The 27,519-nt window shown below is 48.6% G+C and overlaps 1 protein-coding gene across 8 annotated transcripts in view; it reads left to right on the forward strand.

The window, feature by feature from the left end:
• The window catches only part of MYOCD (myocardin), a 99,750-nt gene that overhangs the window by 43,719 nt on the left and 28,512 nt on the right, over positions 1-27,519 (forward strand). For 2 of the 8 annotated variants that reach the window (XM_030461947.1, XM_008494517.2), the window contains exon 1: positions 20,675-20,845. The exons of the other annotated variants lie outside the window; for them this stretch is intronic. In XM_030461947.1, coding sequence (XP_030317807.1) covers positions 20,791-20,845 — 55 coding nt within the window. In that variant the 5' untranslated portion in view covers positions 20,675-20,790. Of the gene's footprint in view, positions 1-20,674; positions 20,846-27,519 lie in introns of those variants that run through there. 8 annotated transcript variants of the gene reach the window in all.

Genomic DNA, 27,519 nt, shown 5'->3' on the forward strand with positions numbered 1-27,519 from the left:
AAGTTTCCTGAGCTCCCCGAAGGGGCAGAGGAGAGGTTTTAACTTCTGCTACTTATCTGGTCTGTGTTTCGTGTTTTATTTGTGAAGGGAACAACAAAAGCAGGGATGATGCCCTGCCATTTCCCAGCAAGCCCCACATGGGCCATCATGTTTACTCTCATAAGGATTCACAGAAGGCAGCTCTGGGATTTCATGCTGAAGCAGTCAGGAATATTTTCTCCTATTTGTGAGGCAGCAAGGGGGAAGGTTCCCAAACCCCTCTCCGAGTTCTGGCACTGATGCAATTAAATGAGCTGGAAAAGGGCCCTTCCCAGCAAGAGCTGTGCATGTACTCACAATGGCATGTGCTCTTAGGAGGGGAGAGGTCCCCATCCAAATCCCACACGCAGCTGACTACAGAGCTCATTTCACCTTCACCTGACCCATTCATGGGTCTCCACTCTCACACTGATTTTGTCTGCTTTATTTTACATGCTTCTTGCCTTTGGGCAATGATCACAGTGGCTGATACAGGACAGAGACCTGCTGGCAGTGAAGCACACCAAGGCAGAGCAGGAGTGCTGGGAAGCAGCAGGCTCCAGAGGGAGATGCCAGCCCAGCTCTGGCAGGAACAGCTGCCCCAGCCCGGGCTGCCCAGCCATGCTGTGACTTACTGGTGAAAACATGGAGCACAGGTCTCCCATCACCACTAGATCCGTGCAGGGAAATTGAGGCAGATGCAACTCAGTCTGTGAAGAAGAGAGCACCAGGGCTGGAGCTTGAGCCAGCTCAGCATCTCAGGGGCAGCCATCCCCTTGCACAGTGCTGACTGGTGATACTGGGAGGCTGCAGCCCTCTCACAGGCTGTCCCATCACACATGTCACATCTGGCAGAGGATGGAGGGTCGTTGCAGGCTGCCTGGGCACCAAGGCAGAGCTCTGCTGGTGTTCCTGGCACCCACCACCCTGGGCTTTCCTCCTCACCTTGCCAGCCCCAACCTAGACTCCCTCCAGCCCCACAGCACCCACAGAAGCTCTCAGGGAGATATTTGGGAATCTTCTACCAATCCCAGTGGACACTTCACCCTGCCAGCAACACCCCTGCACTGTGTCCCAGTACACAGTGCCTGTGGGCAGATCCAGCACCAGCTCAGCCCCCCAGGGCAGGCTCATCCCCAGCAGCTTGAGAGCCTGGCAGAACCTCAGCCTCCACCCCAGGAGCACCCAGGGGAGAAGAGAAAGGTAAAAACAGGGCATGGGGAGTGTGAGGATTTTCAGGGGTACCTTGAGAAGATCTTGGATCTTCCCAGTGCAGGTAACAACACAGTTCTTCTGGGGGCCAAAGGAAGAAAAACAGTTTACAAGCTCTGAGGCTGCACAACCTGGCTATGCACTTCCCAGAACAGCAATTTGCCTTCTGTGGCTCTCAGCTCACTTTCCCTGCCCAGCTTTACCACAAGCTTTCTGCCACTTTCTGTAGTATAGCCTCTGGTTTATGCCAAACCTCAACTTGTGCTGCAGTTCACTTAGCAGACGATGATCAGGGGGTTGACTTCTCAGGCAGTGAATTTTCTGCACTATTGACAGTTTAATCATCCTAGTTTAATTTTTTTTGTCTTCAGAAATTTTGGGGAGAGCAGAGAGTGGAAACTAAATTTCCTATACCAAGTAATCCTTGCTTTTCCTAACAGAATAAGCACCATCTAAAATACAGCCTCCCATTGCATGGGCTTAGTGTCACATCCCATCAGGTGGCAGCCCCACTGCAGGATTTGGCCCTCTTATCGTCCTCCTGCACCTCTGGATGCCCTTTAAGACATTGCTCCATGTAGCCAAAGGTACCCTGTACTTCACATCTCGATGGTTCCTTGTCAGCCAGGGATGATTTAGGAAGCGTGTGATTATTGAAATGTTATTTTTTAGAGAGTGACAGTGTCCCAGCAGACTCTGTGCTGCAGTACCATGGATATTTTGCTGAGTTCAGGCAATGCTGAGAGCTGAACCTCTGGCAAGCAGACACAGGTTGGGCCATGTAAGTGTTTCTCCCCAGTTGTGTTTCACTTCCACCCTTTCAGGGCACAAGGAGACTTCCGAATTTCTGGCTAAAACCTTGGCTGTGCATTTAGTTAAACTAAATGGCATTGCCAAGAGTACGGGGAATTGGTCAGCATGGAGGAGTGGAAATGTAAGGATGTTTTTCCTCTTCATAGACATGTGCCTCACTGGTTTTAGTAGGAATTTATTACTTGGAATTCTCACTACTAAAGAGACAGGAAATACATTAACAGTAATTAATAATATTTACCAAATGTTGGGTACTGGAAGCACTACTGGTGCTGCTGTAGCTGCCATGACAGGAGAGAGCTTTGCAGAAATAACACATTTCCTGAGATGAATGATTTTTGATCTTGGTTTTAGTTATCATGGATTGCTGGAATTGGGCTGCCACATGCCAGCATGGGAGGTGGGACTCTGCCCCAGACCTGGAGTTCAGCACCTGGAAATCATGGGTGCAGAAATTCAGCATAGGACAGTTATAACTCACTAATATTGTGCCACCATGAAACAGGCAAATGCAAGTTCAGGGTGCCTCAGGATGTCTTCTCCTAGCAGTGATAAGGAGCAACTGGTGCCAGGGAGCCCTGGAAAGACTGTGTCTGGAAAGGTGCCTGTGGTTCTGGTTGCCTGCTTCAAGAGAGACACATCCATTGCTCTCTGCACATAAGTCTGGGGTAAATACCAGGGATTAGGAAGAGCTGTTTTTGGCCGTTTAAGCTAAAGATCTTTGCTGGCAAAAGAACAAATGGGTATAAACTGGTCATTATGTATTTAATCTGAAAATGAGGAAATACAGTTTGAAGGTCAGGAGTGAGATAGAGGAACAGCCTTCCCTGCAAACAGTGGATACTGATCAGATCACTTTAAACCAGAGATGATTCACTGGAGGATAAAGACACAGTGCTGTCTGTAGGGTCAGGGCCAGCAAACTGCAGCCTGGTTGTTCCTGGATCACAGGAGCTGCCCAGTGCCAGGCACAACCTGCCAGGGGTACAGGGGCTGAGAGCTGCAGCAAAGGCTCTGGTTATCAGCCCTTCCTCTGAAATTGTCTCATCTCTCCAGAATGGTCTGTTTATTTTGATGTCTTTCATCTCCCAGGACACACTGAAGTCCCGTTTTTTTCTAGACTGGGAGTTTCTGGGTGCTGAGAAGGGGCATTGCTGCAGTGTGTGCAAGCAGATGGAGAGGGTTTGCTAAATCCTCACACTAACTCTCTGTGCCTGAAAAAGAGAAAATGGTCTCTCAGAAGTTGCCCCCAACCAAATCTCTGTCCCACACAGTCCCACAATGAGCTTTTTTAGGGCATCCACAACCTGTCTGCCACACACAGCTCCTGCAGCTGCTCACCCTGGCTCCTCCCTGGGCACAGCTCCAGGGAACCCCAGCTCCACATCCAGGTAGGGAGAAGTGGAGGTGCAGAGGGCAAAGACAAGCACAACTCACATAGGAACTCAGTGAATCCTTCCTAGCAGGCACTCAGAGCAGAGGAGAGGCAGGAGCTCACCGAGATGTGAGCAGAGGGGCAGGAGGATGTGTTTGCTGCACATTAGAGAGGGGTAGTGACAACTTCTCTCATACTGAGGAGCTTTTCACCTCCCTTTCCTGGTGAGACCCAGCAAGTCTCCACACACAGGCACTTGGCAAGGAGTAGCAGAGAGACCCCACAGCCAGAATTCTGGCTGCTCCCCAGGGCTCTGCCAATGTGCCCTTATTCATGAGCAAAGAGCTTAAACAACTGTTGGTTGACTTGGCCATTTTTTTTGGCATTCACATTGTGTGACTGAGAATTTCAATCATCTGCCATTGTTTCTGTTCCCTAAGTGGAAGGCTTTTAAACAGGAGACCCAAAAATACACTCTGGTGAGAAATATCAGATGAATATTCACTTGGGATTGAATTTACATGCTTCTGCCTTGCAAACACTTGCCCCAGCATGGAGCTGCTGTGCACGTGCTCCCCAGGAACCCAGCACACCCAGGAACCCCATCAAGCTGGAGGTCACACTGTGCTAAGCACACATCTTGGCAGAGCTCCTGTTCCTCACTGTGTGATGGGCTCCGGGGGGGATGGAGGGACTGCTCTGAGCATCCAAATCTGACCTGGTTTGTTTGTGAGCTTTGTAGTCTCTTCTGCACATTTTCCAGTGGAGGAAGTGTTGCTTCAGGTCCTTGCTGTGAGCTGTGTGGGGCTACTGGTGCATTGGAGTGGGCTGCCCAGAGAGGGGGTGGATTCTCCATCCCTGGAGGTTTTTAAGAAGAGACTGAATGTGGCACTGAGTGGCATGGTCTGGGATCCACAGTGGCAGTGGATCAAGGGCTGGACTTGGTGATCTCAGAGGTCCTTTCCAAACCAGATGACTCTGTGATTCTGTGCTGTGACAACCTCTACCACTGCACCAGTGGCTGTCACTGCCTCTGCACCTCCTTCCTCAGGGCTGCCAAGAGGAGGGGGCAGTCCTGGGTGTAGCAAAGTATTCATGGCCATGGCTTCTCTCTGGGCCAGTAAGAGCTGTGGCGAGCAGCCCTGTGGCATAGCTGGTGCCTGACACAGCCCCTGCTCTCCCAGCACCCCCATGTTCAGCCCACCTGGAATTCACCTCCAGGCTGGGGACAATGTGCACAGCAGGGAGGAAGACCCAACCTGCTCAGTGTAGTGTCCTTTGTAATATGGAGGATCCCACAGACCTTTGAGTCTCCACAAGATCCTGGTCCATCTCAGTGCAGGAGCAGGCTCACAGCCAAGAGCCTGGAGCCCAGCTACATTTGAAGGACAGGGTCAGGACCTGTCCCTTGTCCCAGCTTTCCCTGCTGTCAGTGTATGCTGGTAAAGAGGATGATGTCCAAATGGGTCTCTGCAGGAGGGGCTTAAGATGGGTCCAGCCTCACACGATTCCCCATCACATGTCTGGTGTAGGTCCTCCAAGGGGTTGAAGGCCTGATCCTGTGTGATTCCTCATTCATCTGAGTGATGTCTCTGAAAGGGCATTGTGAGCAGATGGCAGCTGTGAGTGTGATGTGAATCTAAGGAAATCGGGGAAATGCAAATATTTGTGATATTAGAAATAGCTACAAAAATATAGACCAATAAAAGCCATGATTAGGATTATAATAAATGCATTCCAGAGCTGCCACTCTGTCTCAGCTTGCTTGGGAAGCTGGCATCTTAGCCTCCCTCTTCCAGGGTTGGTTGTCCCCAGAGGATTACTTCAACTATGTCTTTCCTGTGCCTATTGTCTGAGATGTCCAACCCTTTCTCCAGAGAAGAAGTAGAGGGGGAATTCAGAGGAAGTGTCCATCCTTATCTGAGCTTGGCCATCCATTCTTGTTCTCTTCTTCTATGTAAATAGAAGAAGGAGAACAAAACTGTCTTCTCTCCCATGCTGTAGTACAGATTTTTCTCTTCGTCATTTGGGGTGCAGCCAAGGAGGAATGGGAACTGTTCACCACAGCAACCTGGTGCATTCCCCAGCAAGCAGAGAATCCAGCCAAGCTTTGGGTACCAATCAGTTGGTTTCAACAGTTCTCCACTGATTTTCATCAGATCTTACCACTGCTTTTAAGAGTGCCACAGAACTTCCTCCTGGAGGACAACCTCCAACTGCAGAGACTTCAACCCCAGTGTGCAGGAGGAGGAGGCTCTGGGAGGCAGAAATGTGTGAGAAAGCAAAGTCAAAGGGTTTGGTCATCCAGGACATGAAAATTGAGATGAAGCAGGCAGTGAGGAGAGGGCTTGTTGGATATGCCTGCCATCTTGTGTTCCCAGAGTTTGCCACTGCCAGGAACAAACACTTGATCATTCCAATTGTATCTACTGCTTGTCCCCTTTGTCACTATGGCAATGGTGAAAACCTTCCAGTAGTCTGCTGAGATACTGCCCTTTCCAAGCTGGGGTGCCTTGTACTCAGTCCTCTGACAACAGCCGAGATGTGTTTGTCTTTCAGAGACATTAGTGAGCCTGAGGACAACTTTATATAATCCTCTTAGCCAATAGTTTTCCCCTGGGAAAAAAAAACAATTCCTTTCTGGAAAACACTGGAACTAAGCACATACTGGTCCAGTGAGGCAGGAGCAGTCAGCAGGGTGGCAGAAGGTTTCCCTTGCTAGCACAGCCCCATTTGCTGGCAGCACAGCCCAGCAAAGCACCACTGGCAGCACCTGCCCCTCCTCCTTGGCCCCACACACCACCCTGAACAGGGAGAGTGTGTTTGCTTCTGTCAAGTTTTTTAGCATCCAGTGTAAAGACTGTGTCATTTTCTCTCACCTTTTCCCTCAGGGATTCACTTATCATGTTCTTTCAGTGACGTTTTTGTCACTTGCTTGCACCTTTGAGCATGCACACACCCCCTTAAGTCAGAGTTAGTAATAAGTAGAACTATTCCTTCCAAAACAGAAACTCATTCTTGTCAAGATTCCCATCTATAAATATCTCTGAAAAGGACAGGAAAGTTTAGCTTGGCATGAAAATGTGGGTGCCATGCGGAATGCCAACATTCAGTACTACCAGGCTGGGCCCCACAATAGATGCATACCATGGATATGTGGGTCCTGCCCAGACTACAGTGCTTCTCCTGTGCCTGCAACCTATAGATTGGCCACAGCTGGTAAGCAAAAGCCTGTGGAAAGCTGCAGGGTGCTTCAGGCCATCTGACTGGCTGGGCAGCAGTGCAGAAATTCCAGAAAAATGCCATGTACAGTGAGGTAACAGGAACACAAGGCATTTGATGTGAGCTGTGCAGACCATGGGACACCCCTATCCAGAGGAATTTAGCATCTCAGTAAAGACTGTGTGAGTTGGGAAGTGGGCCAAGAAGTGACTTGCTGGAGAGGGACTTCCCTGAGCTGGGGGGTGACAAAGGCAGGTTCTTGAGCATTGGTGCCAGCCAGTGCTCTGCTTCCTAAACTGGTTTCTCCATCTTGCCATGCACACACAACCCCCAGGAACTGGTGACCCTAAACATCTGCAATCAGTGTGTTGCATTCTTGTCTTTTTGGTCTCCCCTGGAGCAGTCCTTACTTTCCCTATGGGACCCTGGCCCATTGTCAGGAGAACCTGCTCTCCACACACTGAGACATCTCCTACTAACACCATATCCCACATCCTTTGAACTCTGCTGCTCACAGGCCATGTTTATTCACTCTCCATGTGTGTAGGAGCAGCTAGGAAGCTTCAGGGCAGGGATCACTTTTGTGGATCAGTTTGTGCAGTGGAAGTGTCTCCCTAGCTGATATAAATTCCATAGCCCCGTGAATATCTCCCAAATCAGGTGTCTTTTCAGTAACACATGTGCAAGGGTTCATCCAACTCGATTTCTCCAAAGGGATCACCACTTTCCCAAGCAGCTGCTCTGATGTGGCTGTGTCTCTGGCACTCCTTGGGGTCAGATTGCAGAATGCAAAGGACATTCTCAACCCCCACACACCAGACACTAAACCGGGAGCAGTGATGGCAGAGCAGCCCCTCCCCCTGTTATCAGTCAGACTCCTCTGGGACAGGACCCCATCTCTGATTGCTGCTGGGGCTGCTGATAGCAAGGTCCTTAGGTCAGACCGTTGCTGAATAAAGCCTCCTATCTCAGCTCAAAATCCCTTCCCATTTTGTGTTTTAAAGCAATGCCTGGAGAGCCCGAGCACTCTGGGCAGGAGACACATTGGGCTAATCTTGGTCTGTGCTGGCTGCTCACAGCACAGCTGACACCTGTCAAAGAGATAGCAGAGGTGGCTTCCCAAAGAGGCCTCTCCTCAAAATCCTCCAAGGTTCAGGGCAAGTAGGAGCCAGTGTCTCTCAGCTCTTATCTGCCAGCTTCTCTGAAAGGAACCTGAGGTGTGTGAAGGAAGCTTTATCTCCCCAAGTGACAAAATGCCTCAAGTAAATAAGCTACTAGTTGGGGAAGGTCCCAGATGTGTTTCTGGGGCATGTTTTGAGCCACCACAGCTCACAGTTGAAGTCATGGAGAAGTGGTTGGTACTATCAGCACAAGCCTTCCTCACATCCCATGGAGAACCACAGGACCAGGGCACAGAGCATCTGCCCAGACTGCCCACAGAAATCAGCACATCTGACTCCCATGGTGAAGAGAGCAGTCAGAGAACATGTGTCCCTCCACTGGACCTAGGCTAGGGCAGGTTGACACAATCTCATCCAGAACCAGGTTTCTTGGGACCATGATGGGACATGTCACAAAGATGTTGATCATCTGCCACGATGTGACCACATGAAAGGTAATCCAGGTCCCCCTGGGGTGGACATCTCCATGCAGCAATGCTCTGGGCACCACCAAGGGCACTCTCCCATATTTCCTCTTGGGGCCAAACCTGTTGCTCCTCCATTCCCAAGCATAAGAGCCATCCAGGTGTCCCAACAAAGAGCAAGAGCTCTACCACACACCTCTAGACAGGGCTGTGGATGTTTGCTGACCTGCCTACCAAGGTGAGTTGACCACCCACGGGTGATGAACATCAGCCCACAGGAATACAACTGAGGACAGGCAGTGCTATACCAGAGCACTCATCTACCTCTTTTAGCTCTCTCCCAGCTGCTTCCCGCCTTCTCCCACACGAGGGAAACTGGTGACCAGAGCTCTGGGGTCAGACCTGCACTCAGAGAAGCAGGCAGTCCTGCTTTGTCCTGATTATGTCACTGGAAGCCAGAAAGAAACCCAGGTTTTTTACATTTTTTCCCCAAATGTCATTTCCATTAGGTTGTCTGTTTCAGCCAATTTAAGCTCTCAGCAGAATTCCCACCAAATTTTATATCAACTATTTCAGGGAATGGTTTAAAAAAGTGAAAGAGTTTGACTAATTTTAAACCCAGCTTGCCCAAGGGACACTTAACTAAACATACAATGTCTAAAAACCTTTGCCGTTTCAAAGAGTTCAAAATAACATTCCAGAAGGGATCTTTAGAAATATGTTCCTGCACCAGTCCTGTTCCCGCCGCTGGGCCGAGCCGCCTCCCTTTAATACATGACATTTGTTTTCCATTTAGCTATCAAACTTACATTAAAATAAAATCTCAGAGTAAATGAAATCAAACTAACCTATCTCCTTTCATTTTCAGAATATTTAAGGCATTTTAAAGGAGCTGAGCCTCTCTGTTTTCATTTCCAAGAGGGCCAGGTACTGGAGCCCACCAGCTCATCCCTCTGAGCCAGTGTGATGGGGAAAGGGCTGAGCACAACGTGGCTTTCCCTCATCCCACCCCACTGTGCTCTGCTCCATTATTACCAGAGCCACTCCAGGAGAAAGGTTTTGGGGCTGTCCCTACCACCCCATGCAACAGGACAGCCCAGAAGCTGCCACTCACAGGGAATACACCAAATCTCATTTCACATTAAGCCAAGAATCTAGCAAAGATTCTTCCAAAGCTTTTTATTAAAAGATGTGAGGCTGGAGGTATCTAAATCACCCTGCTGGCAGCCTGCTGAAATTACCTGTGCTCATCCCCAAGACAAGTCACTGAATAGCTTGCAGAACCCCTGCCTTATATAAAAATGGAAAACCTTGCCTCACAGAAGAGGTGATTTCTTTTTCCTGCTGTAATGGATCACTTTGACTGTGCTCCCTTCCCTCAGGACCACCCCTCTGTCACGACTCTGTTTACATCTAGAAAAGCTAGTGACAAACTGGTGGTTCACAGAAATCGCAGAAAATTAGAGTCTGGAAGGGACCTCAAAAGATCACTGAGTCCATCCCACTGCCAGAGCAGGATCACCTACTGGAGGTCATGTAGGAACACGGCCAGGTGGGTTGAATGGCCTCATGTGGGACCCCCACAGGTGGTCTGAGCAGCCACACAGCTTGGTCCTGTACCCATCACCTTTGTGCCCAAGCACAAGCAATCCTGGGGATGGGTGGCACCTGAAAGGCATTTTACATTGCTATTGATGAGGGTATGTGGTTAGGACTGGTAGTGACAATATCAGATTTTGTAGAAGGAAGGTGTATTTTGTTTGATCTTCATAGCAGAGATACCAATTAGACTAAAACATTTAATTATTAAATTTTTATTTTAAAAATAAATAAATAAAAATTAAAAATTAATGTTTATGAGTCAACATCTGCCCAGAGAGCATTTCCTGGAATATCAGCTATACAAGTAACTCAATACAGGGATTGCTTTCTTTTTATTAACAGCGACAATATTTCTTTTTGTCAACAAAGATATTTCAGATTTATTGAAGCATAGTGGGATACGTCTGGGTCCCAAACATACAAACAAGGCTATAAATAGTTAGAGAAGATAAGAAAAGTATCTTACGTAAATACTTGGCCTAAAATAAGCACAGAACCCAGGAATCCTTCCTTGTCCCCCAGTATATTTAACATTTCCAGATATGCCCGGGTGGCCAGTTTGGGATGAGAGGTCTGAAGCTGCATCACGTGACACTCACTCTTCAGGCAGAATAAGTCAGAACAAATGTGCCACAGCACATCCAATTTTCTACAGTTCTTCATGACCTCAAAAAGTGCTTTGATATTTTATGGGAGAAATGTCTTTCACTTGATTTTGTCTGTCCTGCACATCACTGTCAGGCACTTTCTTTTTCTTACTGTGATTTCACACTCTTTTATCCTTTTGGACCATCTGGTCCTATGACCATTGGCACAGACTTAGGTGTTGCAGTGGACCAAGAACCTCCCTGTTCTCAGTGGCCTTCACATAATGTTGCTTGTGAACTATGCCAAGAAAAAATATGTCAAGTCTTGTTTATCAGGCTGTGACATTTCCCCTGTAGGAGCCCTCTGACTGTACCTGCATGTGTTGTGCAAATGCTTGTCATGCCCTGGATGTGATCAACCCCAGCATGTGTTATTAGTATTATTCCATGCAAAAAGCCTCAGGGATCACTTCTCGAGGTCTTTTCCAAGAGGATTCAGATTCAGTAGGGAGATTGACAGCACTTTGCTTCATACAAGACACTCCAGATTGATTGTAGGCTGACATTTGCACACATGCCAGAGTGACAGAGATGTGCTGGTCCCACAGCACCACAGGGGACAAGAGAGACATTTGAGGCAGGGTTAGGTATTTGAGAGAAGCCACTTTGGTCTGCTTTTCATGGGCTTCTATCTACATCCACTTAAACCACTCTGCTGCCATGTAAAGACCCCTAATGCTGTCCTCTCTGTGCCCAGACCACGAAGGGACACTGATGTTTTATGACACAATTTATGTTGCAATTGTTCAGTAAACAGTAAAACTTCTGCCAGAGATAAGATCAGGTTGAACCACAACCAAGAATCCATCCCTCACAGTCATTAAAAGATATCTGCCACGTTGTCCAAGCTAACGGGGTACAAATTGGCCTCAGCTCCACATCTGAAGGTTTTGTTAAGTCGTGTCCTGAGGTGGCAGGTTTGCTGCTTTTCCCATAAACAATACTGTTTCTTAATATATTGACACAGCTTTGGATGGCCATCTGGGGAGAGTTTAGAGGAGGACTGGAGGGAAGATGAGGGTAGGATAGAACAGGGCTTGCTCCAGCCTGAAGCCCACTGCTTGGAAAGTTGTGTTGTACCACCAGTTTTACCTGTCCCATTCTGAATGATTTCTAAAGCCTCTACTCAGTACTGCTTGTGTCACTGTCTCTCACAGATCTGGATCTGTTCTTTTCTGATCATGTTGCTGCACTGCTTTCATATCACCAGGAATCTCTTTGGCCCCTCCAGGTCCATTCCCTCTATTCTCATCCTTACCTGATGCCCAGGACAGTTCCTCTCTGCTTCGGTTTTGGCCGTGTCTGGTGGGATTCATCTCCCCTCACGTCAGTTATCTGAAAGTTAGAATCTAGTCTTAGCTGTCATCTTGGCTTCCTCTCTGCTTGATGGAAAGAGAGTGCTTCCTCCAAAGCCCTGTTCCTCCCAGTCAGAGCTCAGGGTGGAAGATAAGAGGAGCAGATGGCCCTCTGCCAGCACCTGCTTTTGTCCTTGCGTGTGCAGGAGACCTGAAAGCTGAACTCTGCCTCTAATTTCCAGATGGTGAAGTTGGGAAGGATGAATGTGGCTCTCCCAGAATAGCAGCTCTTTTACTTCTAGCAGAGTAGGGGGAGAAAGGCATCCCTTGGGTGTTCCAAGGCTTACACCTCCCCCATCATGGGGAGGAATCACTTCCCACCACCAGCACAGATCAGGTGTGAGGTCCCTTCCTGTTCATCCAGAGACACGAGGCTCTGAAAAATCCCCTAACACTTTCAAGGAAACAAAAAAACTTAATTGCAGAAAACAGATTTGTAAGAAATAGGATACTGCAAAGGTCATGGACAGACACCTCCTGTTGGTTTATTTTCCCTCAGAATGGACAGGAAAAGGCTTTTCAGAGCGATGTGTAGAATGATTTTACTTCCAAGATTTTCTTCTTCATCTGCACTAAAGCATCAGGTCTCTGTTTACACAGCATTTCTGAGCCCTGTCCAAATAATTCCCCAGTTTGTTTACAAGGCAGCGGGAGGAAGCTCCCGTTACCACCCCTGTGAAGTGTCCTTGGTGCAGAGGTTTCCCTCGGGGGATGTGCAGCTGCCCGGTCTGAAGTGCCCCACTGCTCTGGCCCTGTTCTCGTCATTCAGAAAAAAACAAACATACGCTTGAAGGTTATACCTAGCACTTAGTTCTATTTTTCCCATGGTTATATCAAACTTGCCCCCGTTTCTCTATGTTTATTTGGGTTTCATTATCTTGGAAGAGATTTTCTGGGAATTTTGCGTCTCTGCTGCAGCTCTGTAACAAAGTCTTTACTCAGGTTATTCATCTTCAAATTGGTGTTTTGCAAACCTTGGCACCTCTGTATCACTCCCCAGCTGGGAGAATTTCAAAGGCTTTTCTTTCTCTCGTGTTGGAGTAGCCTAAACTGACTGGAGCGGGAGACCTGGAGGGGCTGCTGTAAAGCAGGATCAACCACCAGCATTCCCAGCTTCATGCCAACACAGCCCCACTTCCTAATGAATGGTGACCGATGGAGGACAACCCTCCAGACACCCTGGTGAAGGACTGGATTCTTGCAGCATCAGGAGAGACTCCTGGTACCGGACTGCCGGGGAGGGGATGCTGGAGCAGTCGGCAGGCAAGGAGCTGCCAGGGAGGCGATGCTGGAGCAGTCGGCAGGCAGGGAGCTGCCTTGGCTGTGCTGCAGACGCTGAACGGGTCTCTGCGCACCCAGGGCTCCCCACAGGCGCTGCCGAGCGGTGGGCGGAGGTGTAGGACAGTAGCAGCCTGAAGTCCTATAAATAAAGAAGGCGTACAGACCTCACTGAGCAGATTCCTGCTCTTGCCTCGGGCTTCCGTGGCAAAAGGAGGAGCTGCCGTTCCCCACAGGTGCGAGCCAGAAGCTGCCATGTGCAGGGACCCCGGGCCATGACAGGACCTGGCCCGGGAACCTCCCCAGAACCCATCTCCCCAGCAGCTCCACCTCTACTTGTGTCTTGTAATGCCTGAGAGGAGGCAGAGCCCGGCAGAAGCCACAGATTCTCTGGGTTTAAGTCTTGTCTTATGTCTGGAATTGAAGTGGAGAAAGTCCATGTGTGAGGGAATGAGGGCAAAAGAGTCCTGGAAGCTGGGAGCCTTGCTGAGGAGGTAAGGGAACTCAGAGTGCTGAGAGCAGGGTGCTGGACACAGGCTCTTGTTTTGCCCCAAACCACTGAGTCCATACTCGTGTTCCTGTCAGATACTCTGGGTTGTAAGGACACTGAGGAACCTCTCCTACACTGGTGAGAGGTCCAGACTCAGGTGTGAGGGATAGTCAGTGGCAGGGTAGGGCACTTGAAGCACCTGTGACAGGGTTGATACCTCCAGGAGGGCAAAGAGGATTAGTCCAGGGAGACTTGAGGGTGGTCCTGTCCTGAGAGGCTCAGGTGGGATCCGTGTCTGTGTATCCCTCTGCCTGAGGAGCTCATCTGAACCCAGAGGTCACCTGGGTGGGGAGGACTGGCAATGCTACAGACATGATGCTCCATGAATGTGACAGTTTCAGTGAACTTTGGGGTCTCTCTGCACCCTTTTCCATGGCCAAGGCAGGCAAGCAATGGCACAAGTGTCAGTGAAATAATGCATCTAATCCGCCTGAGTAATGCTCATGCAAGCCTCTTGATTAGTGTTTAGAAACCAGGCAAACAATTGATTTAAAATAATTGGTAAATTATGATTAAATAAAAACATTTATACAAAAGAGTTTGTCATTGATATGGTTAAATAAATATTTGTAGAAGTAACTTATACTTGGCCCCGTGCCTGGGCGATGAGCTCTCTTGGGCTGGCTGTGGTTTCATTTTAATAAAGACCAGAAGGCATTCCAGAAATACATAATGCTCCCAGCCCATCCAATGTATATCTGGGGCTTTAGTTCTGCTCACCACTAGTGCAGGCCCAGCTTTGCTTCAGATCACTCACTAGTGCCTGTCACACCCTGCTCCCCAAAACCATGCTCCTTATTTAGGGCTGAACCACCAAACAAGTGCCTGTCCCGAGAGAGAGCAGTGAGCAGGAAGGAGGGATGAGGATGGAGATGTTCAGTTTGTTGCTGTTCCCACTGGGGGCAGAGGTAGAGCTGGGCAGGTTGATTTGTAGGGAAACCTCCAGTTTTGGGGCTGCTGCAGGGCTTACAACAATACAACTCTTATCTGGCTCTGCTCAGCGGGAGATTTCCAAGAGCTTTAGGAAGCAGTTAGCTTCATTATCCATCATTTAGAGATAAGGAAACCAAAAGGAGAGGTGACTTGCCCAAAGTCCAGCTGCAGGGGGAACAGAAGCAGGTCACTGCACCAGCCAGGCCAGCAGAGCCTCCACAGCTCTCAGGTCACATTGTTCTGTGCCCACACATCCTCCTGATGGTTCCTGCACTGTGTGGCTACCAACCCACTGCCATGGACCAATGGGACTTGTGCAGTCCCTCTCGACTGCTGCTATCTCCCAAGGGTGAGGAGGGCACAGGTCAGCAAAAGGTGTCCTTTACAGGCTCTGGAAGTAATTCTGGCACTGCTGTTGCTTTGTTCCCTCATTTCCAGCCAACCACCAATCCAGCACAGCCTGGATAAGCCAGGTCAGGCATAAAAAAACCTTCTTGCCTGCGCCAGCCTCCATCTATCCATCCATCCATCCAACCATCCATCCCTCCCTCCCTCCATCCACCAGAGGCTTGCCATTGCTACAAACACACCAGCTCAGGATGGATGCTCACATTCTCCTCATTGCTCTTGATATTGGTCTGAATGGATTGCATCAAAGTTTGTAGAGATATTACCCTACTCCTAGTCATTCCCTTCTGGTGCTTTGGTAGAGTTCCTAGAGCACCCATGCAGCTGCAAGGAGTGCTTCCCAGACTGGGGCAGGACAAGGAGCACCTGGAGGAATGCTCACATGGCTGTCATCAAGAACAGGAGAGCCAAGCAGTTCCTGCATGCAGAAATTGTCTTGTTCGCCATGACACCCTTTCAGAGACACACAGTCAACTTGAAACTTAGAGAAGCCCATAGAGCAGCATGGTCTGGGGATCTGAAGGTGTGCTTTGACTTCTGCCTGGAGTGATCTCTCTGGCTGGCTACTCCAGGAAGGAGGAGAAGGTGGAGAAGTTTGAGGGATGCAGGAGGAAGGACACAGGCAGCCAACATGTAGCCCTGGTTTATGCCATGCACGGGGCATTTGCAGGATGAAGGAGTAAGTCTCTCCTTTCCTGGGGTGCTGAATTTGGGGCTGATCCCAGGCACTGTTCTAAGGGGAGCTCAGCACCTGAGAGAGCCCTGCTGGTGGCCTGAGACATCCAAGCAGTTGTGGGTGATAGAGGGGTTCCCGGAGGGAAACAAGTCACCAGACTGCCCAGCTCCACTGGGAAACCATCTCCAACATGTCAACTCCAGTGGATTAAAAGAGAAATTCACCCACCCTGGCTGTGAGACAGAGAAACACACTGTCCCACTCAGCATTTTCCTCCCTCAGTTATGCCCATGGGGAATCAGCAAAGCTCATCCCCAGTTCTACTCCCCACAGGGACACACGGGAGACTCTGCTACCTGTGGCTCACACCAGGGGAGCACTCAGGGCACTCAGTACTGCTTTGAAGGCCCCCCTGACAAGGGCAGCACCCTGACTTTGGTGTCCTCACAATCATGAGTGAGGAGGCAGCTCTTGGCAGACCAGTCCACTGCTGGCTCTGGACAGCATAGGCCATGTCTAGTCTGGCCCTTTCCCCTGCTTTGCATGGGCAGAGAAAGTCCCCAAGTCCTTGGACTCCTGCCAGCACAGCCTGCTTGACCTGAGAGCTGTGCTCAAGCCAGAGTTCCCATCCAGAGTGTCACCCCTCCCACTGGCCTCCTTGTCCTCAAACCAGGCTGAGACTTTGACCCTTTAACTCTTCCTTCACCCTCCCTGACCCCCCTGCCCAGAAACTCCTGGAGATGATGGGCTGGCTGGGGCTGCCACTGCCAAAGGACCTCTTGGTGTGTCAGGAGAGGAGTGACCCCCACTGTGCCCATCACCCAGAGCCAGTGAGATGGAGAAAACCATCAGTGCATCCCCTGTCCCCAAACAGAGGACACAGGACAGCCACCACCACAGTGCCCGCTGTGGCTCTGCACTCACTGCACATCCCTAAACACAACAGACAGAATTTTACAATCAAATATTTATGCTAGTTAAAAAACATTTTACATAATCTTTAAACAGCTTTGTCATCTCCCTATTTTCATTCTCTGATCTCTCTGTTTTGAATTGGGATCGGAGAATTTAGCGTATTTACAAAGAAGTAAATATTATGATGAAAACATCAGGCAGCTTAATAGTAGCTTTACTGAAGTGCAGAAGTATTTTTGTGTTCGTGCTGTCACTTGCATAATATCGTCTGGTCCTTCATAAATTAAGGGACCTTGCTTGGATGCTTGCAGCATTGTGATAAATAGTTCACAGCTCGAATTCAAGCAAAGCCCATCTGCTGTCAGGATGAACAAAGCTCATGACATCTCCACAATAAATTCCATCCCTCAGGCTCAGTGAGGAGATAGGGAGGTGACAGATCAGCTAAGCTGCCTGGAAATATAGTGGCAAGTTTAAGGTAGCCAAATGCCACTGTAGTGGCACTCAGTAGGGCCTGATGCAATCACAAAGAAGGGGCTGGGTTGTGTTGGACCATCTATGCTCATAGCTTTCTGACCAAAGAAACACCATGACCTGGGCTAAGCACTGAGCTAGGACCAAGCTGGGATCATTCTGAACTACTTTGCAGGGGCCACTTCTACTTCACAGTGTCACTTGTGAAGATACTGCTGCTTTGATAGCTCCAGCTCAGAAAAGCTCTCTCTGTCCCAGGTTATGGAGAGAAATATACTGACTGTTTGCCATGTAAGAGCCAGAGGACCTCTTTTCTGCCCAATTCACCAAGAGGCTGAGGCTCAGGCATGCAAAGAGCTCATTAATTTGCAGGTTCCTAAAGACCACAAGCAACAGCAGAGCTGGAGCTCTCCTAGGGGAGTCTCAGAGCAGGAGATTCATATCTGCCCTAACTTCAGGTGACATCCGTGATCAGTGTCTCCATCACTGGGACATGCTAATGTGCAATTCACCTGGCTTCTCCCACTCTCCATCAAGGTGATGGCATCCTGGCAGTAGGTATCTTGAAAGGATGTCCAGAGCTCCTTGTGAGCCTTGGCTGTTGGCTTCCTCACAATGCCCACCTTGCACTCAGGTCATCACAGCTCATGGTGGTTACAAACAGAAGAACACTCTTCTTCTGAGCAACTCATTTGTAAAGGCAAATCTCTCTGCAGCTTTTCTCTTCCTTCAGCCTCAGAGCTCTACCAGCCTGGGGACACTCAGCACTGTGCCATACAGCTCCATCTCCCCATGGGACATTTGCCAACACAGCTAAACAAACATGCAGCATCTTACTGCTTACATACCCCATACACACAGTATGGGGAGAGTCAGGGTCATGACTTCGTCCCATTGGATTTGTCTTTCCAGAGCATTCAGTGAAGATTCAAGAAACACGGCCATGGCAGAAAGGCTGTGATCCAAATGGAACTGCTAGAGAGAAGAAACCAAGGCAAACTGGGCTCATTCCTAAAAGAGCAGAGGGTCTGAGCAGATGTGAGGGGCAGGATACCAGGTCTGGGGAAAAACTGTTTGCTTGGACAGTTGCAAAGACCTTTTCCTTGTCATTACATTCAACTCCAAGGCTGGCAGTGAACTTGTTTTGCCCAGTTCAGGGGTTTGCTGTTGACAATGCCAATAAATACACTCTGTGCTGGCATCAACACCAGCAGCAGCTGCAGAACATGGGTAAAATGGGAGGTCCTTTCCATGCAGAGCTGGGAAAACAAATGCCAGAGCAGGGCCAGGCAAAGGGAATCCCCTCAACACCAGACTGACAGACCCCAGCCTCACCTGGTAGTGCCTGGGGGGATCTGGGAGACATCCCTCCCTAGAGCTGCAGCTCCACAGCCCTGGGACCTGCTGGTGTCTGGCTTTCTGTGGCACAGACACAGTGTCATGTGCTGACCCCTCCAAGTCCCCAGAGGGATCTCATAGAAACCTCAGCTCTTTTGGATCTTTTTCCCACAGATGCAATTTTACATAGAAACAAACAATCTGTTTTAAAATAAATCAGTGCTATAAACAATAGGGTGTGCTGGAAGATTAGGAGGGATGGCTTACTGGTATCTGGAGAGCAACCCAGAGCCGATATCCTAATGGCTCCAGGGTGTGACTTCTCAGTTCAAAAGAATTCCCTACTGTGAGTAATTTATTCTGGTATTTGAAGCTCCCTCCTTCACTTACTGCAGTCAGGACCCCATTTACAATGGAAATACCTAAAGCAGTGCTGTAATACAGGAGTAATCTTGGTCTTTCCAGTCTTTGGTGGCTATGTGACTGTTTCACCTTCAAAAGAATGGTGGCAACTGATGGTGATCTTCTTGAAATGTTTCTCCTGACAGAGTTTCTGCTCAGCCTCATTAAGAAAAATCTGGCTTAACCAGAAGGAGATTTTTAGATGAGCTCATATGCAGCAGTTTCAGCCCTCTGGTCAAAAATTCAACCTTCCTGCTGCTTCCTTTCATTCTTGGTGTAATTCAGCAGAGTGCCAGTGTTCAGTGTTGGGATCTGGGAAGTACTGCCCATGACTAACAGGCTGTAGCTGACAAGAAAAAGGAATTAGAGCTGCAACAGTCTCATCCTCATTCTGAGTGCCTGCAGCATTTGCTAATTGAGCCCCAGCATCTGTGGGCTTCACAGGTGGATGAACCTGGGGATGTGGCCAGACCTCATGGGCTTGCAATACCAGGGAAGAGGGAGCAAATCCATGACACCAGGAGTCCTGCACAGGCACTGGCCTTCAGAACATACTCTGACATCTCTTGTGAGCAAACCCTGGCACTGAGGAACTCACCCTGTGTGAGGGGTGCCATACATCAGCCTCACACAGCTGATGTATGGTGTCAGTGTGCTCAGCCAGAAGCAGGCTCACTCTTCAGCTAGTGCAGAACTACCTACACACCCTGGGACAGATACAGCCAGCACAACTTCCTGCACACAGTGCTGATCTGACACGTGCCCTCCAGGGCACCTGCTCAGGAATTGTCTGCAGATTAATAAAAAATCCTGGGAAATGAGTAGGGAGGAGCAAGGGTGACCCATTAACATGGAGGTCAAGCCAGCCAGGTGGGACACCCCTGCAAATCCCTAGCAAATCAGCAGATGGGATGTACCTGCTAAATCACACCACACTTCACATTAATCTGTGTCAACAGCCACCAAATAATTAAATAGAAAGCTTTACTCTGAAGCACAGATATCATTTCGTCCACTTGTCCTTTGCACACACAGTGACTCAAGTTCAAGGAACCTGTGATCTTTGCATGACTCCACATCCCAGGCTTCTGTGCTTAGGGAGCTTGCAAGGCAGGTCCAGCATGATGGAGGAGATGTGAGGAACTGACAGGCTGCAAAGGGAGCAGAGATACCTGAGTGGAGCTTTGGCCAGCAGGAACAGTACATCCCAGTGGTTTGCAATGCAAAAAAAACTACAAGAAGCTGCAATTTAAGACTGGGTGTTGCTGAATCCTGTCTTCTCCTTGAGTTGTTTGTGGTGTGGTTCTGCCAAATGGTACGGGTTTTTTCAGGACAGCCTTAAGGTCCCTTGCAACCCAAACCAAGCTGGGGTTCTATGACCTGCTGTCCCCTCGCTGTCCCCTCACCCTGGATACTTGCCCTGACCCCAGCCTTTCCTTAGCCTGGGGGTCACACAGAGCCCCAGACCAGCTTGGTCACCCCAGCGAGGGAGCCTGGGGGGTGCTGAGGCCTTCTTCTCCCCATGCTCCAAAGAGTTAAGCCCTGGCTCTGTTGATATTTCGGAGCGGCTCCCACAGCCGGCCCTGATTGGCTGCTCACCGGCCGGTAGTAATTAGTATCAGATATCAAACTTGTGTCTTTGCTAAGACCCTTTCTGATAGTCACTGCTCCCTGCTAGACGATGACATCAGCCAGGACACCCAGCTGCTGGGGGTAAACTCCAGGCAGGAGGAGGCTCCCGCTCACTCCTCGTTAATTAGTCCAACACGGCACAGGGGATCAGTCGGTGTCTGTGGAGGGTCAGTGCTGGATGGGACCAAATCCTTCAAAGCCACTTGGTGCTCCTTGCCAGCCGGCTGTAAAAGCACCCAAAGAGTCCCGGAGAGCTGGATGAATCCCGAGCAGTAGCTGCGGTCTGGCTGGTTTTTCTCTCTGGAGGAAGTTCATGGTTTAAGTGAGGGGCGCCTGGATCTGGTCCCGAGTCACCATGACACTCCTGGGGTCTGAGCACTCCTTGCTTATTCGGAGCAAGTTCAGATCAGGTAGGGGAAGCCTTGAGATTTCTCTTAAAACTTTTCTCTCCGGCAAGCTGTAGCCACCAACTGTTTTGCATTAAATGTTTGGAAGCAGCATGCGAGCAAAATATTCAGGGGTCAACGAGCTGTCAGGGCTTTGCTCTTACAGAGGCTGATCTGCAAGTGGAGAAATACTTCTTCCTCTCTTTTGCTTTTCTGTTTGTTTTCTCCCCCGTTTTCATATTGTCTTCAATTTCTGTCTGTGGTTTATTTTGGTAAAGCTGAAGTTCCCAGGTCTCTTGCCCTGGCTCTGCTGCAAAGGATTTGGGCCAGAAGCCAAAAGGGCATCTGGGATAAACAAGGTGCCTAACGCCGGCTGCATATCCCAGGTGCTCTTGCAGGTCTGTCTGCAGTATGAGCAGTGAAGACGGGCCCGATGCTCTCCTTGACATGCAGGCAGCTGACTTTGTTCCATTAACTTGTGACTAATTGGAGAAAAATGAATTTGAAGAAATGCGTCATTTTTAGAAGTAAAAATAACAAATGGAACATGAAAAGTATTTAAAGTGACATCATCAGAGAAATAAAACCAGAGCCACACAATTGATTGCTGCTCGCAGAGGGTTTGCAAGTAAAACATGCCTCTGCCTCCTAAGTTAGGGGAAGCACCAGTTAGGGGATTCTCAGAGGACATTCAGCACGAGTGAAGGTGAGTGAAAGTGAACTATGAGACGGTCACTTCTAAGCCAGACCCTCTGCTGGATATTCATGCCTTTATTCACTGGCTTTATTTATAGTAAGTATGCGGGCTTTGCGAGTGGGTGTCTTTACTTGTCTTTTTTGTAATGAACAGAACATATTGTAAAATTTGTTGTAATGTCAAAAAATGTTCTCGTGGAGCTTTCTCTGACCTCCCCAGAGGTGATGTTGTCCCTGGGAATATTATCTGTGAGGTCGTTCAGGCAAACGAGCTGCATGTGCCTCATGGGACACTGTAACACTGGACGGGGCTGTCACATTGGAGCAGGCACCCAGCCTGGCATGTCACCCACACTGTGTGTGTTTTTGCCTCCTCGTGCATTGTGATAATGAAATTAGAGATTTATGATACTGATGGTAGACATGAGTGGTGTTATCAGGATCTCTTGATAGCTGGGTGGTCAACTTAAAGTTTGTTTTCTCAGCAAATACAAAGTTGGCAGTTAGTTGAAAACTCAAGAGTGTGTGTGCAAACACAAGTGTCCTAGTCTGGCAGAATTATACAAAACTGAGGTCCAGGGCTTTGGTGTGGTTTTCATATCGCTCTGATCTTACATTTCATTAGATTAAGTCATTCCTTAGATTTTGTTGGTATATTATGGTACATTGCTGTTCAGTTGAAAAAAAAAATCTCAGCCTGTAACTACTTCTCCAGCAACTACAAAGCAACACTGCCACCTTTCTGACAGAGAGCGTGGGCTGTGCTACCCATCCCTGCATTCTTCTCAAATGAACCAGCATTGTTTTTAAGGCTCATTTCTGCTTTTTTTGTAAGCTGGCTTTATTATGGAACTAACAGTGGGATCTCTAAACATATTTCTCAAATGATGCTCCAGTAAAAGTAAACTCTGTGGGTCTTTGCATCCATAAATTTGTGTGTCTTTCAGCGTTTCCAGGGCAGTCAATTTGTGGGGTATTCTTTGGTTCATGACTTATTCCCACAACTGCCATCCCTCACCGTTGCCTTGTGAAAGATAGTTTTCCCATTTGACAAGATTTTTCTGTCTATTTATCATGTCTGAGCTGGGCTTGTGTTACTGTGCCTTGGTGCTTCCACTGAAGGGAGGGCTGCAGGTAGCACAGGACATGGCCACAGCACAGCCTTGGTCATTGCAGCCTGTGACAAGAGGAGGTAAGAGGGATGCTAAAGAGTAGAAATAAATTTGAGGCTTTTAGGTTTTGTTGAACTTTTAGTAGCATGGGGAATGGAGAAGAAAATTTTGTGTTTAATGGTTGAAGGTGATCAAATCTCTTTTTTTTGTGTGAAGTGTCTATGGGACAGATGTTCCCATGGTGTCCTTTCTCCATGTGCAGGTGCTGGTAGCTGTAAAGTCCCACAAGGAGGGCCAGTGCTCTGCTTGGCAGAGGGATGAATGTCTCAAACATCCCCTCGCCCTGCACAGCCCCCATGCGGCTCAGGGGCCCTCACATGTAGCAGTGACCACAAAGCTATGGAGCCTGCACAGAGCGAGCAGAAAAGAAGCCAGGAGGGACCAGGCTGAAGGAGCTGTTCTTCACACTGCTTTGGAAAAGGTTTTGTGCAGGCAGGTGTGAGGTTTTGCTCATTCCCCAGGTTTGGGAAGGATTAGCTGTGCTCCATGCCTCATATTCGGACTGAGTCCCTTTTGAAGGATTCCAGGCAAATGTTAATAACTTAATAATCTTAATAACTAAACTTTTGCTGTCTCTATCTCCACAGTCTGCATGCTGAGATTCTGAAAGAGATATGTGTGTTTGAAAGGTTGCTAGAGATATATTACTTGCTGCTTGTTTCCTCATCCCAGAATTCTTTTAATCCCTTTGGCACACAGCAAAGAAAGAGAGTCAGGCAAGGAGGTGGCAACGAGAAGCTGATGGCACGTAGGTGTCTCTAGGAGAGTGGCTCAAGGGTCAGCTTTCCAGTCTCTTGCTTCCATCTCGTAGCATCATCAACAAGAAAAATAGTTTGGCCAGGAAAGGCTGATCCAATGGAAACAGTGGCTTTTTCACAGAGTGCCCAGCAATCCTCCCTTGAGTCCTATAGTGTATCCTCCTGTTCTTCACTTTCCAGTGGTCCACAGTGAAGGAGCAGCATGGCAGTCCAGTGTGGAGAGGCAGTAGTTACCCTAGCACAGGGACTGCTCCAGTGGAGACAGCTCAAGCCTCCAACATGTTGCAGGCCTTCAGGTTCCCCCTCCGCTTCCTCGAGGATTTGTGTGCGTGTTTATTTTGTCTGTTTTGCCAAAGATAAATATACTGATCTGAGGTCATCCTGACAAATTTTGCAGGAATGATGATTCTTCAAGCCTGCCATGCTATCCCATGTGCTCCAACTATCAATAGGATTGCACTAAATCAACTAAATCTTCTAAGGGCTGTTCCAGAAACATATTTAACTCTTCCCAGAGACAATCATTTATGTGAAGTGATCTCCTGCTTTGAATACAAACCAATTGTCCTCTGGCAGCAGGAAGCTGTTGTCATCAGACCAAGCAAACAAAGCTGGCAAATGCAGCCTTAACCTTAATTCTGACCCTTTCTGTCCAGTGACACAGAAAAAGAGTTTACAAGGCAAACATCTGCATAACATCAGTGATAGTTCAAATAACTGGTGAGAAGTGAAAGTTTAACACTCTAAATATGGCTCTGCATGGCTTAGCATGGGGTAATATCCAGGCCTAATTGTGGACACATGGGTGTGAATTTGCAGAGAAGATTTTGCATGGCTCTATGGACAAAAGGGCTCAGGCTTACACACAGGGCTTGAATGAAGCTGGCTGGAATGGGAGAGGAATTTATTCCATCTGCCTGTGATGGAAAGAGTGATTTGGATCAAAATCAGCAAGTTAATAAAGGCAGAAGAGATTAGGTTTTGGTAGGGTGTTAAGCCAGGCATTTTGGCAGAACCTTTATTTTCATTTCCCTGGTGTCCAAAGCTGAAGCGTGTGTGTGTGTGTTTCCCCTCAGGTTGGGAACTTGTACCATTCACAATCAGTGTGTGCATTCAGACCACAGCCTCACTGTAGCTGATGACACTGGTTTCTGATTTTGTAAAGTTTTTGTGAAACACAAATGTAAGACTCGATGTATATTGGCTTGTGCTTGGTTTTGTTTTTCCAGCATCTTATACTTTGGTGTCTTAGCTAACAGACACATTTGTAAGTCAGGTGTTATTATAGCATGGATTGAACTGTACTGGGCTTGAGCAGCAGGCTCTGCTCACGGGGATGCTGAAGGGGTGACTGTGGGGAGGGCTTGTTCTCAGGACCATGGCAAGGTTGGGGTTGTCCACTGTGATGGGCACAGCCCTCAGGGATTTCACAGCTGGTTGTACTTTGGTGACTCGTGCCCATTCAGTGGTCTGGGTTCCTTGCTAGCCAGGTCTGTCCTAGGTCTCTTCCAAGGCACATGCAGGCCCAGATGTTAGTTTACAGATATTGCTGTCTCTGGTGTAAGATGAGTATTTTGGAGTAGTGCAGCCTCTTGGGTAACACAGAAATTCATAGGGGACATCAGAGGCAGAGATAAGGCTGGGGTGTCTGAGCCCCACTCCAAAGCAGTGCCAGGCCCGGAGAGGACTGTCCAGAGCTCTCCATGGCTGTCCCTGGTTGAGTTTCATTTCTGCTCCTGGGGGTCTCACAGGAAAGTCCCATCCCCGCTAGGTGCTGAGCACTGCACTCCAAGGGCCCCTCAGACTGAAGCAGAAGACCAGGTCTTCCTGCTGATGGAGTGCAGGGAGATCTGAACATGTTCTTTCCAGTGTATCACCAGGTCAGGCAAGGCCCGAGTTGTCCTCTTAACTTCTTAAAACTCTGAGGTCACCTCCTAGGGAGGGGGATGATTCATGACTGAGAGTCATGGGCAGTTCTCAGAGTCTGAGCCACCAGAACTAGTGATGACTGATGGTCTCCTCTGGACAGATCACTCAGCCCCACTGCAGGGGATGCTTCTGGAAGCTGTATCACTAAATGGGGCTTCATGCTAGCAGGGAAGAGAGGATTATATCTAACAGAAAAAGTTCACTAGCAAAATCACTGGAATAGCTCTGACATGCCTTGCACCACCTAGGGAGGGATTTCTCATCATTGGGTCCATGGGGGGAAGCTGATCTGCTGTTATCAAGAAAGTGTCTCAGCTGATGGCAGCTGACAGTGCCACAAGGTGACCAATGTGCATGACTGCTCCCCTGGAGATTCTTAGAGTGGTCTGGGTTGGAAGGGACCTTTAAAGGTCACCTAGGCCTGCTCACCATTCCAGCTGGTGTGGAAATGAAACAAGGATGCTGAGAGTGTGGGACCAAGATTGTCTCACCAGTGGTACCCAAGCCATGATTCTTTGCAATATAACTGTTCCTCTGAAGTGTTATTGAAACAGTTTCCTTGAAAAAAAAGGATATTTCAGAAAAAAAAATAATTCCTGTATGTGGTAGATGACAGCATCCTCAAAGTGAGTCAGTGGCAGCACTCAGCTTCAGGCACCTAGCAAAGGAAGAGGATGGGAATGCAGCTGGGGTCAGACACAGCTTCAGCAGATTTCAAGCCCCCTTCAAGAAGCACCTAAATGGTGGTGGTTTGTATAGTGCCAGAGGTTCCTCCAACCCTGTCTTTAAGCACTGCTGGTTTTGAGGGAAAGGTGCAAGCCTTGAGCTGCAAGCTGCAGCATGGACTCAGGGACTGCAGAAAGTAGTGGCCACTTTACCTCTTCCTGCAGGGTTGTTCAGTCTTCACTGTTCACAGCTACATTTCTTTTGGATTCATAGAGGTGATATCTGTGAGACAAGGCACACATCCTACTGCATGAGGGTGGCCAGATTGGGATGTATATTCAGTGCCTGAGTTAACTGTTTCAGTCATCAAGCTTGGGTTGCTCCTGGAAATGGACACACATTTCCTGTCCTCACATTTTCTGTCAGCTTGCCATGAACAGACAAGGCTGGGTAAACTTCTTCTCTTTGATCTGTGGCTTAATGATGGGCCAGGGAGTTTGTAAGCTCCATGTGGCCCAAGACAAACCCTGTGTCTGGAGGAGGTTGCATGGCCTGCACAGAGGCACTCACTTGTGGAAGAGCTTCACTCTCATGCTCAAGGCAGTTTGTGTCACTGCTGGGTCATGATTTTTATGCCTGTCAGCATGAAAAATAATTTTAAGCCCTTTTGTCCCTGCACAAAATTATCATTATAATCAGGTCCCCTCTGTGGTGATGCCCCAGCAGTGCTCATTGCAGGAGACAATGAAGATGCTGTCAGCTGGAGAAGGGATTGGCTGCAGCAGGGATGCTCCTGGGGACTGGGCACTGCTGCTGAAGTGCCCAGTGTCCTGCTCCCAGCAAAGGGAGAGCTATGTAAGTGAAACCTAAGCAGGTTTTCAGCATTTCTTGCACCAAGGCAGACGTTGAATCCTGTAAGCTACCCCATTGGAAATCATCATCATATTCCAAGCTATGCTTCCAGGGAACTATGAACATCTTCTTCTTCTCTAAACAGACCTGGCTGGCAGCTGACTGCACCCTGAGGTTGTGAAATTATTTGTCTGCTAGGAAGGGCTATGAAATGAGCAGCAGAAGCAGAGAATGTGGGCTTTGAATGCACAGCATCCCCCTCAGTGGTGTGGATGTGGTGTGTCACTTGGCCTGGAGGTGTCGGAAGCTGGAATGAAATGGTGCAAATAATTCTGCACACGTGGGAGCTGTGAAGGGAAGTCATGGAGTGTCCTCACTTGGAGTACTGTGGAGATTGCTGTGTCCTTGGCAGGGTGTTGTATGAGGCTCTAGAAGTCTTTGCTATCTCTGACTTCTCTTTAGTGATGGGATGCTGTGTGTAAATTATCTCAGTTTAAGGCAAGATACTCTAATATCTGGGACACTGGACCAGGACTTGGGAGAGTAGAGACCATTCTCAGGTAAGCTTCAAAGCCACTTCATTCTTAGGCAGTTCCTGACCTCCCTTAGCTCAAAGTTCCACAAA

Source organism: Calypte anna, chromosome 18 (genome assembly GCF_003957555.1).
Source record: "Calypte anna isolate BGI_N300 chromosome 18, bCalAnn1_v1.p, whole genome shotgun sequence".
NCBI lineage: Eukaryota > Metazoa > Chordata > Aves > Apodiformes > Trochilidae > Calypte > Calypte anna.